This window comes from Diorhabda carinulata, chromosome 11 (genome assembly GCF_026250575.1).
Source record: "Diorhabda carinulata isolate Delta chromosome 11, icDioCari1.1, whole genome shotgun sequence".
NCBI lineage: Eukaryota > Metazoa > Arthropoda > Insecta > Coleoptera > Chrysomelidae > Diorhabda > Diorhabda carinulata.
Window position 1 is genome coordinate 5,336,224 of NC_079470.1, and position 13,083 is coordinate 5,349,306.

A 13,083-nucleotide genomic window follows, 5' to 3' on the forward strand; every position below is an offset into this window, starting at 1 on the left:
AATTTCACTTACAGAATAGAAATTTTTTACAAATTACGATATAAACACCCATTTTCAGTAGAAAAATGAAAATTATTGAATGAAATGAATACAAACGTCTAATAATCGATGAATTAAGTATATATGCTGAAAATTGGAAATAATTCTGTTTCCTAACCTCAAAAATTCACTTACAGAATAGAGATTTTTTACAAATTACGACATAAACGCCCATTTTCAGTAAAAAAATTACAATTATTAAATGAAATGAATACAAACGTCTAATAATCGATGAATTAAGTATATATGCTGAAAATTGGAAATAATTCTGTTTCCTAACCTCAAAATTTCACTTACAGAATAGAAATTTTTTACAAATTACGATATAAACACCCATTTTCAGTAGAAAAATGAAAATTATTGAATGAAATGAATACAAACGTCTAATAATCGATGAATTAAGTATATATGCTGAAAATTGGAAATAATTCTGTTTCCTAACCTCAAAAATTCACTTACAGAATAGAGATTTTTTACAAATTACGACATAAACGCCCATTTTCAGTAAAAAAATTACAATTATTAAATGAAATGAATACAAACGTCTAATAATCGATGAATTAAGTATATATGCTGAAAATTGGAAATAATTCCGTTTCCTAACCTCGAAATTTCATTTACAGAATAGAGATTTTTTACAAATTACGACATAAACGCCCATTTTCAGTAGAAAAATGACAATTATTAAATGAAATGAATACAAACGTCTAAGAATCGATGAATTGAGTATATATGCTGAAAATTGGAAATAATTCTGTTTCCTAACCTCAAAATTTCACTTACAGAATAGAAATTTTTTACAAATTACGATATAAACACCCATTTTCAGTAGAAAAATGAAAATTATTGAATGAAATGAATACAAACGTCTAATAATCGATGAATTAAGTATATATGCTGAAAATTGGAAATAATTCTGTTTCCTAACCTCAAAAATTCACTTACAGAATAGAGATTTTTTACAAATTACGACATAAACGCCCATTTTCAGTAAAAAAATTACAATTATTAAATGAAATGAATACAAACGTCTAATAATCGATGAATTAAGTATATATGCTGAAAATTGGAAATAATTCTGTTTCCTAACCTCAAAATTTCACTTACAGAATAGAAATTTTTTACAAATTACGATATAAACACCCATTTTCAGTAGAAAAATGAAAATTATTGAATGAAATGAATACAAACGTCTAATAATCGATGAATTAAGTATATATGCTGAAAATTGGAAATAATTCTGTTTCCTAACCTCAAAAATTCACTTACAGAATAGAGATTTTTTACAAATTACGACATAAACGCCCATTTTCAGTAAAAAAATTACAATTATTAAATGAAATGAATACAAACGTCTAATAATCGATGAATTAAGTATATATGCTGAAAATTGGAAATAATTCCGTTTCCTAACCTCGAAATTTCATTTACAGAATAGAGATTTTTTACAAATTACGACATAAACGCCCATTTTCAGTAGAAAAATGACAATTATTAAATGAAATGAATACAAACGTCTAAGAATCGATGAATTGAGTATATATGCTGAAAATTGGAAATAATTCTGTTTCCTAACCTCAAAATTTCACTTACAGAATAGAAATTTTTTACAAATTACGATATAAACACCCATTTTCAGTAGAAAAATGAAAATTATTGAATGAAATGAATACAAACGTCTAATAATCGATGAATTAAGTATATATGCTGAAAATTGGAAATAATTCTGTTTCCTAACCTCAAAATTTCACTTACAGAATAGAAATTTTTTACAAATTACGATATAAACACCCATTTTCAGTAGAAAAATGAAAATTATTGAATGAAATGAATACAAACGTCTAATAATCGATGAATTAAGTATATATGCTGAAAATTGGAAATAATTCTGTTTCCTAACCTCAAAAATTCACTTACAGAATAGAGATTTTTTACAAATTACGACATAAACGCCCATTTTCAGTAAAAAAATTACAATTATTAAATGAAATGAATACAAACGTCTAATAATCGATGAATTAAGTATATATGCTGAAAATTGGAAATAATTCTGTTTCCTAACCTCAAAATTTCACTTACAGAATAGAAATTTTTTACAAATTACGATATAAACACCCATTTTCAGTAGAAAAATGAAAATTATTGAATGAAATGAATACAAACGTCTAATAATCGATGAATTAAGTATATATGCTGAAAATTGGAAATAATTCTGTTTCCTAACCTCAAAAATTCACTTACAGAATAGAGATTTTTTACAAATTACGACATAAACGCCCATTTTCAGTAAAAAAATTACAATTATTAAATGAAATGAATACAAACGTCTAATAATCGATGAATTAAGTATATATGCTGAAAATTGGAAATAATTCCGTTTCCTAACCTCGAAATTTCATTTACAGAATAGAGATTTTTTACAAATTACGACATAAACGCCCATTTTCAGTAGAAAAATGACAATTATTAAATGAAATGAATACAAACGTCTAAGAATCGATGAATTGAGTATATATGCTGAAAATTGGAAATAATTCTGTTTCCTAACCTCAAAATTTCACTTACAGAATAGAAATTTTTTACAAATTACGATATAAACACCCATTTTCAGTAGAAAAATGAAAATTATTGAATGAAATGAATACAAACGTCTAATAATCGATGAATTAAGTATATATGCTGAAAATTGGAAATAATTCTGTTTCCTAACCTCAAAAATTCACTTACAGAATAGAGATTTTTTACAAATTACGACATAAACGCCCATTTTCAGTAAAAAAATTACAATTATTAAATGAAATGAATACAAACGTCTAATAATCGATGAATTAAGTATATATGCTGAAAATTGGAAATAATTCTGTTTCCTAACCTCAAAATTTCACTTACAGAATAGAAATTTTTTACAAATTACGATATAAACACCCATTTTCAGTAGAAAAATGAAAATTATTGAATGAAATGAATACAAACGTCTAATAATCGATGAATTAAGTATATATGCTGAAAATTGGAAATAATTCTGTTTCCTAACCTCAAAATTTCACTTACAGAATAGAAATTTTTTACAAATTACGACATAAACGCCCATTTTCAGTAAAAAAATGACAATTATTAAATGAAATGAATACAAACGTCTAAGAATCGATGAATTGAGTATATATGCTGAAAATTGGAAATAATTCTGTTTCCTAACCTCAAAAATTCACTTACAGAATAGAGATTTTTTACAAATTACGACATAAACGCCCATTTTCAGTAAAAAAATTACAATTATTAAATGAAATGAATACAAACGTCTAATAATCGATGAATTGAGTATATATGCTGAAAATTGGAAATAATTCTGTTTCCTAACCTCAAAAATTCACTTACAGAATAGAGATTTTTTACAAATTACGACATAAACGCCCATTTACAGTAAAAAAGTGACAATTATTAAATGAAATGAATACAAACGTGTAAGAATCGATGAATTAAGTGTTTATGCTGGAAACTGAAAATAATAAACAAAATCTTGTTTGTTTACTACAGATCTTATTAGAGAAGCCTCTTAATATACGATCACGTTCAGTATAATATTTAAATGACTTTTCTTCGATTTTTTTGTTTCCACATAAAAAAGTGGATGACATTTCTAACGTCTGCTACGAGGATGATCCAAGAAGTATCTAACCTGACCTAGAGATAGAAAGTACACAATCTATACAACATATGTTTGATGTTTAGAGACGCCAAGTTGTTTAGTATTTGTTTGGCAGACATCAATAGTGAACGTCTCGACGAAATTGGTCATAGTTTTGTGACACATTACTTTTATTTTAAACCAATATAGAAACTGGATTAGATTTTACTCAGGATGAGAGTGCTCTTCGTTATCAACAGTGAAATATTGGGTAGCAACGTTTAGACGAGACTGTACGACCCGCGAAGACCAAAAGAGCAATGGTCGTTTAAATAAAGTGACTACTCCAAAATTGCTCACAATGGATGATGTTTGGCAATTTTCCACAGAAATAAAGCCTTTTTATAACCATGAATGAAACGTAGAACCATCACTTCACACCCAAAACAAAGGGACAATCAAAACAATGAACTGAAAAGGTAGAATCGGCTCCAAAGAAGACGAAGTCCGTTCCATCGACAAACAAGGTCATAGCTTCGGTTTTTTGGAAGTCGCGTGGGATTATTTCCATTAATTATCTTGAAAAAGGAAAAAATATTGAAGGCGAGCATTATTGCAAGGTTTGAGTGAAGAAATCAAGCAAAAACGACAGCATTTGGCTAAGGATAAAACGTTGTTTCTTCAAGACAGTGCACCAGTTTACTCATAAGTTATGGCAATGACCAAAATTAATGTATTAAAGTTTGAATTGCTACCTCATTCCCCAGATTTAGCTCCTTCGGATTATTTTTTATTCCCAGGATTAACATAATGGCTCAGTGGTGAAAGATTTTCCAACAATGAAGAGGTGGTATTGACAGTTGATGATTATTTTGAGAAGTCTTATTACAAAAAGTGTATCGAACTAAAAGGAGAATTTTCTTTTTTGGGGCAGGTACTTCTCGGACAATCCTCGTATGTTATTTTATGATATCCAATTCTTATTGTTTTTTAAACATAAGAATTGTGGAGAAATGTTATGGACAAAGTGTATCAGTTCAAAAACATCAATTCCATTCATTTATTTACAGTAATGGTTAAGGAATTGCTAACAACAATTATTTAAAATAATTAATTTAATTACTTTACTGTAACCTGCTAAAGAATTAGGAACAATGGTTTGAAGGCCTAAGCGGTCTACTAATCACGATAATTTAAACTTTGGAGGTAATTCCTTTGTTCATTAGATACGATAAAAAGGTGGAGGTTTATCAAAAAATTCTATACATCTTTCAAAAGAAATTTTAAGAGATAGAGAAAGAATTTTATATTGAAACGTAAAGATCTTTATTCTCATTGTAATAATCAAAATGACTATTCAATGTTAAACGAACCACAGACGATTAGTCCGAATATTCCACCAATGAAAAGTTTATTTATAACTAAATAAATTGTCATCATTGTCATTTACAAGCTTTGAATTGTACTACGAGGTCTGGCTATTAAATAACGAGGCCAGGTCGCCCTGTGACTGTTTTAATTCCGGAAACAGTGATCAAAATCAACCAAATTGTGCGTGTACATCGTCGAATGAGCTTCCGGATGATTGCAGAGGCTGTAAACGCTGATAAAGAAACTGTTAGAGGAATTACACGTGACAAAAGTCTGTGCGAAGTTGGTGCCCAAAAAATCTGCCTCCTGACCAAAAGCTCTTGCGTCAACGGGTCTGCACAGATTTCCTTGAAAGTTTAGAACAATATTTGCTTTGAAAGGTAATTTGAGTCGATGGAAGCGGTAAAACGGAGCTTCTGAAGACCCTCACCAAAGAATACTTCCAGCACCTCTTGGATCAATAGAAAAAACGTATGGAAAGGTGTGTGGTGAGGGGAGGGGAATATATTGAAGGGCGGCATTCGAATATAGAATAATTTTAAACCAGTCTTGTTATTTAACAGCCAGACTTCGTATTTCAAGCTTGGCCTTTCCAAACCTACAAAGAGCAAATCAAGCAAGAGTAAATAGTTTCTTTATCTAATCTAGACGAATTGGATGAATTTTTTAAAGTTTGAATTGCTACTTCATACACCGTATCCGCCAGATTTAACCCCCTCGGAATATTTTTTATTTCCAAACTTGAGAAAATGGTTCGGTGGTCAAAGATTTTCCAACAATGAAGAGTTAACTTATTGAACATCGCTGGGAAAATTATATAGAGCTAAAAGAAGATCGTAATGAATATATTTTTCTTTTTTTTTCTTTTTTCGACCAGATACTTTCGAGACCATCCTCCAACATCTACTCAATGTTTCACTTGAATATCGGTTAATCGGTGTGACAACTTTTTAGATTTTACCCAATGGTTTTCTAATTGTATGGTTTAGAACCTCCAAGGGCTGCTCCAACCCTTCTGGAGCCATCATCGTAGAGCAATTGTACTTTCGCTAGAATTGCGACTTGTTTAAATTGATGCTTGAGAATTTTTACATATAAAAACCCCCCACATTACTTCTAAGACACATAATATCTACGACGTACTGTTATGGACTCGTCCATGACATAGGACATGAAGCCGACCCTGTTCTGTTATAATGGAAGTCTAAAATTCGGCGAATACGCCGGTTCATTTGATATTTATTTTGACAATTATTTTTATGATAGCGGACAGTTGTTTTTTTATTTTTTTTTTAACTAATTTCTAGGTTCGTTTATTTTCTAGAGCTCTAGAAATCACATTCTGATATTGGAGGTTATTTAACAGCCAGAATGATTTTGTATAATTAAGTAAGTATAAATTCACTCCACCTCTGGAAAACTTTTTAAAAAATTTGAAAAAGTTATAAGAAAAGATTTATAGAAAATGAAGCACGAGAAACAACAGAGTTTTTGGTCACTTAGATTGACGTTTTGAAATACTGACCGATCTGTAATTTTTCAGAGAACACTCGTACATACATACCGAGCTAATAAAAAGTCACCGTATTATTAACCAGCCCTCGTATATTTAATAACACGTAGATTGCTTAATCATAAATAACCTCACGTGATTATAATATTGTTAATATTTTTTTAATCACAATATTATTTCCACATAGTTTAACCTAGTTGTAGTAATAATTATAAAAATAAACTAGTTACGTGTGGTAATTAAATTTATTTTGTCGATTTAAACATTTGAATAATGATTCATGTCCTTTTTTAATAGATTGGAAATTATCGATATTAATATTTTTTCAAACTAACCCTCTAATGAATTTATACAAGTTGTACAATAAATTTGAGTGGCCTATAGAGCAAAATCAACCAGAAAAAATGATTTTACAACATTTTCTATAACTTATTCCAAAAATTTTTCTCAATATTTCTTACTCGTCTTGTAATACCTCGATAATCAACAAAGTAAAATCGATTAGTTAAATAATCCATCTATTAGAAGTATTATTAATCATTTGAGATACATGAACGTGTTCTGCGCGCTCTTTCTATGACGTACTATGACCCAAGTTATAGACCTGGTGGTTTTAAATTAGAGCACAGAAAATAGTCTCGATAAATTGATTTTCTGGGCAGGCAAACTCGATTTTTATAAGCCACGTATGCTTGTCGAATTGGACTTGCAAATCTTGCACTAGGTGGGATTATGTTAGACATCTTGAAAGAACGTTTGCCTTGGTGGTATCATTAAAGCAAATCAAGTCAACGATCTCTCTTCAATGCTTTCATCTAACCAAGTATCTGACCTCTATAGTCCAATCGGTCTTTTCTGAATTGAACATTTTCAAGGTACGCTTGGGATCCGAGCTCCAAATGAATAATCAATACTCCAAAGTTGGAAGAATTGAACTTACTACTCCTAACCTAACAGTAAAAGTTAACTGCATTCAGTTCAGCGTAACGGGGTGAGTAGATGGGTGATTCCGTTCTAACTGTGATTTTTTGTATTCAAAATTTCAAGATTTTAAAATTTAACTTTTCTAACTTTTTTATGCATATTATTCATCTATTTTACTGTAAAAATAAAACTCTAAGAGGAATTTACTACAACTTCAAAGTATCACGAGCAAGACACAAATGTCGGATTTTGAGTTCCACGGTACTGACTCATTTATCCACGGTACTGACATGGTAACTTAAGATATTAAACAACAAGTGCATCAATTTTCCTCAGTTTGATCATAAACATTAGAATTTATAAGGTAATTAGTTTAAATCATTTGTTACGACAAAAAAAATTAATAATTTATCGGTAAATTTTAGGAATGGACATGACACGGTACTGACATGGTAACTTAAGATATTAAACAACAAGTGCATCAATTTTCCTCAGTTTGATCATAAACATTAGAATTTATAAGGTAATTAGTTTAAATCATTTGTTACGACAAAAAAAATTAATAATTTATCGGTAAATTCTAGGAATGGACATGACACGGTACTGACATTCAAGTGATGTAGTATAAGTTTTCTTTAAGTGGCAAGTTATATTGTATAAAAATAATGTTTAAATATCTTAAGAATTATTCAATTAACACAAAATTTTTATTAATTGATTATTAATTAATGACTAGTACAAAAAAACAATACAGGACATTGAATATCACAGTTAGAACGGAATCACCCAGATACCGAGTTAATAGATCTACTTCTTCAGGACTCGAATTGAATAACAATATACTATAATAGAGTGCGATTTTGTATAGTATAGAAATAGTTTGCTGTAGGGTTGGTCGGAAGGTTACCTACTACTCCCGTCGTCAGTCGTTCTCTTCGGCGATTCCCGATCTCTCGCTGAAATTTAGTCGGTATTTCACAATATCCGCCTGATCACGTCTATCACGCTGATTGATTAATCTAGTCCAATTGAAATCTATTCGTCAAAACGAACATTGATCCAGAATTGTTGCAATAAAACCCAAATCTATAGGAGAATCAGTTCAAAATATCTTTAAACTCAATCAGAAATTGTCTCCCCTAATCAGATCCACCTAGGATAAAATATCCAATGAACACTATAGTTTGTATGAAATTCCCTGCTCAAATTTTCCCCGTTCTTATATTGGCCAGACAAATCGACGTATATCCGTCAGGGGAAAGGAACATTTTTCGCGAGATTTCGAACTCCACATATTTAAGACGCGCGCCTGAAACACAAAACCCTCCAATGAGTCCTCTATATTTACAAGGTGGAGACGACTAGTTAACCAGTTAGCCTAAAACCAGCAATGATAGTGTTGGTGTCCACGGTGTTTTCGATACTTTCATTTCCACGAAGAAATTCCAAGCAGTAGGCTTTGGAATCAATGAAAAATGTGTGATTCGTTGCTTGGAGGAGACAGATTAAGATCTCGGAATTCTCATCAATGAGTGGATAACCACCCTAATCCCAAATATCTTCTGATAATGACTTAAAAGTGGGTTTATATCTAAAGTTGATGTTACGTCCCTCTAAAAGATAAAACCCTCCAATGAGTCCTCTATATCCACAATGGCAAGACGACTAGTTAACCAGTTAGCCTAAAACCAGCAATGATAATGTTGGTGTCCACGGTGTTTTCGATACTTTCATTTCCACGAAGAAATTCCAAGCAGTAGGCTTTGGAATCAATGAAAAATGGGTGATTCGTTGCTTGGAGGAGACAGATTAAGATCTCGGAATTCTCATCAATGAGTGGATAACCACCCTAATCCCAAATATCTTCTGATAATGACTTAAAAGTGGGTATATATCTAAAGTTGATGTTACGTCCCTCTAAAAGATAAAACCCTCCAATGAGTCCTCTATATCCACAATGGCAAGACGACTAGTTAACCAGTTAGCCTAAAACCAGCAATGATAATGTTGGTGTCCACGGTGTTTTCGATACTTTCATTTCCACGAAGAAATTCCAAGCAGTAGGCTTTGGAATCAATGAAAAAGGGGTGGTATGTTGCTTGGAGGAGACATATTGAGACCTTGCAATATAGGTCTATAGATAGATAGAAAAATTAGTTTAAATAATCATCAAAATGATCTAAAATCAAGTTAAAAGATAAATCATCAATGATATAACTTACTTGGTAATGCATTCGTATTTGTTGGCAGTTTCGTAGCAATTCGATAAGCTGATAGATGTCGAGAACAAATCTGGAAGAGATTTCGGTGCTTTAGTGGTATTATTTTTTTGTGCTTCATCGTTATTTTCATCTTCGTCGCTTTCGTCGTCGTCGTCGTCGTCGGTGCTTTCTTCTCGCTCAATACAAACGTTTTTTCTGAAAACAAAATAAAAATATATAACGATTTTATATATTTAAAACAGATTATTCATTTATCTACATGGTTTTAAAAAAGTGGCGAATCATAATAAATTGAAGAATAAAAATAAATTCGACTTGAAGACTAAGAACGGCCGTACGCCATATCACAGAATTACAACGTCAGGAAGAAAAAATCTTCAAGAAAAAAGTAGCCCCGAGAAACACGTAGAAATTATTTTCAGAATTATAGATCCACCACTAGAGGGCCTGTTTTGAATATATATAATCAAAAAGCAAATTTTTTTCAAATTTACCCAATTAACTTATTCTATTCTTAATTTTTCTTCAAGCATATATTCGATTGAAAATTTATTCTGTATGAAAAAAACTTAGGTTGGCTTGCCTGTTATAATTTATACTATTCTGAATCTTATTATTTCCGTTAGATGGCGTTATCCAAATATAAAACCAATATTACTAACGATGAGATCGAATCATTAAATAAACCACGTAAACATCTAACAATTAACAACTTGGATAATTAACTAGGTAACTAGTGACGTCCTAGGTGTTCAAAAATTATTTTCTACATATGAAATTAGTCGCTGATTGGTGTAAACGAAAATGGTTGCCATTAAAATATTTCCTATCACCTGTATTCTTGTCGTTAATCTATTGGTATAAACTGGATCTTTTATTAGTCGTAACAAATAAAAATTTAAGCGAGTTAAGTCTGGATATATGGGTGGCTGAATAAATAAACTTCCACGCCTTATACATCTACGGTGTTGGTTGGTAAATATTTTTTATTAATGGAAACAATTTAACAACGCCCTCTAGCATTCACGTGTTTAATTAAATTACTTAGAATTTATATATTTTGTATTCCTGAACAAGAACTATTTCAAACAACGTCAAATTTATAAAAATCGGCTAAACAGAACCGGACTTACAGGCATTTTTTCATAACACGTTTCCCACTCTCTCCCACTTTTATTTGAAGAGATGAAATAAAAAACGGGCATAATTTAGTTGAGGATTTCGATTGTGCCACCTAAATAAACTTAAAACAAATAAAAGGAATTCTTTTTTTGTTTGGCTTGATATGTGACAGATCGCAGAGTCGTGGTGGAGAATGATTCGTCTTCTACGATTGGTTTCCCTGATTTTTTCAAACACTTTTGGCAAACAAAAGCTGGTATACCATTCAGGATTGATAGTACTACATTCCTCTAAAAACAAGCGACCATTTGCTTCGACGTGTTTTGTGCGCGAACAAGTTTTATTGAATTTGAGCTCTCGAGGATAACAGACAGCATGAATGACCTCCAAAGTGGACATAGTTGGGATACACAATAAGTTTATGGGAATCCCAACCTAACCTAATCACCGCAAATTAAAATTTCAGGATTCAAATCTATCATAAAATAGTGAAGAGATTGAACTGACACCAAAGTTTGACTATCCAGAAACTTGGTTATGTGAAGACTGCTCATCAGACGTAGAAATCAAGTGCCGGATACCAAAAGCAAGAAGCTCATTCAAGGAATTCAAAACAGTGTCACGTATGGAATGCGGAATGGAAAGCTGGACACTGAGAGTTAACACCACGAACAGATTGGAAGCATTTAAGACCTGGATTCGCCGAAGAATTCTGAGAATTCCATGGAGGATAAGACAGTGAATTGCTGGACACGATAAAACGTAAAAAAACATATCTGGGTGATACGGAGCGAGAGATATGATTTGCTTCAACTCTTGGAGGAAGAAAAAATAGTTTCTCCACAATATTAAAGGATAAGAACCACTAATTTAGGTTAGTTATCACATTGATCGTTAATTCGATAAACCATGCGACCATTTGCTTCCAAGTGCTTCGTGCTCGAACAACTTTTGTTGGATTTGGTTCATCTTGAAAGACCCATATTGTCGGTTGTTTTTTCAATTACAGCGATTAAATTTTTCCAGCATTTCTTCTTCTTTATGCGGTATCCAACGGGAATTAATTCGAAAAACCAGCAAAACAACGTGGCTCAAGAAGGTGCTTCATCATCAAAAGTCGAAGCGACTTGATCGGGAAACTATTGTTGGTTTAAATCGTGTTCAAAATCATATTAAATCATCTCTCGATTTAATTCCATTTTTTGACCAAGATGAATGTTCCAAGTATCTGTAAACTAATCAAATAACACTCGTATGAAAACACGTTCTGAATACCACCATTAAAAATGTCAAATTTCATAATGTCAATGTCAGAATTGACCTATTCACATCAGTGTTGTCATATCTCAAAATTTAAATAGCAGTCTTAGTATAATATGTTCTCGAGTTATAGCCGACGTCTGTTTTTAGTTGATCACTCGGTACATTATTTTTTTTAAGTAAAACATATTTTTTTAGTAATTTTTGTATATCATTCCAGTAATTCGGCATATTTTCTAAACTGTTTTTATTGACATCACTTATTAAGATTTTAAATCTCATTAAACTTAAAACAAAGACAGGATGGATGTTTTTATGTGGATTACCAACCGTATAAAATGAATTGTATGGTAACTAAATTTCTGTTGTTCTACATACGAATATATGTAATTAGATATAACATTTCTAAACTTTCTATTCGTTCATAAATTTTCAACTTTTACTTAATAATAAATATAATTTGAAGAGATGATGGTTAGGTTAGGTTAAATCATCTTAAGACTACTACTACTATTTCCTTCACTATTTACTATCGTAGTACGGTCCATGAATGGACAAACATAACAAGAAACGTCATAAATAAAAAAAAAACTTTTCGGAACTGAAGTTTCTATGCCACCATAAAAATGCGAAGCATCTTTAGTCAAAATATTCGTACACCGCCTCTTAAATTTCATCGAGGCTGTTTAATTTTTTCACCCCTCAACTCAGCCTTCACTTGTTCGAAGAGAACCAGATCAGGGCTATATGGTGGGTATTCAATCTCTGTGAAAAGCTTTAGCAGCCATGAAAAGAGAAGCAGGGTGGACTGGAGCACCGTCATGAAACGGTTTGTAACTGTTTGTAACTGTTTATAACTGTTTGTAACTGTTTGTAAGTGTTTGTAACTGTAACTGTTTGTTTATGACTGTTTATAACTGATCCTAACTGTTTCTAACTGCTTCTAGCTGTTTCTAACTGTTTGTAACCGTTTCTAACTGTTTATAACTATTTCTAACTGTTTCTAA

General features: G+C 31.3%; 1 protein-coding gene across 1 annotated transcript in view; it reads right to left on the reverse strand.

The window, feature by feature from the left end:
- LOC130899385 (transforming growth factor-beta-induced protein ig-h3) overlaps positions 1 to 13,083 on the reverse strand; it is a 54,111-nt gene that overhangs the window by 24,021 nt on the left and 17,007 nt on the right. The window contains exon 3 of the mRNA XM_057809301.1: positions 9,695 to 9,889. Coding sequence (XP_057665284.1) covers positions 9,695 to 9,889 — 195 coding nt within the window. The remainder of the gene's footprint in view (positions 1 to 9,694; positions 9,890 to 13,083) is intronic.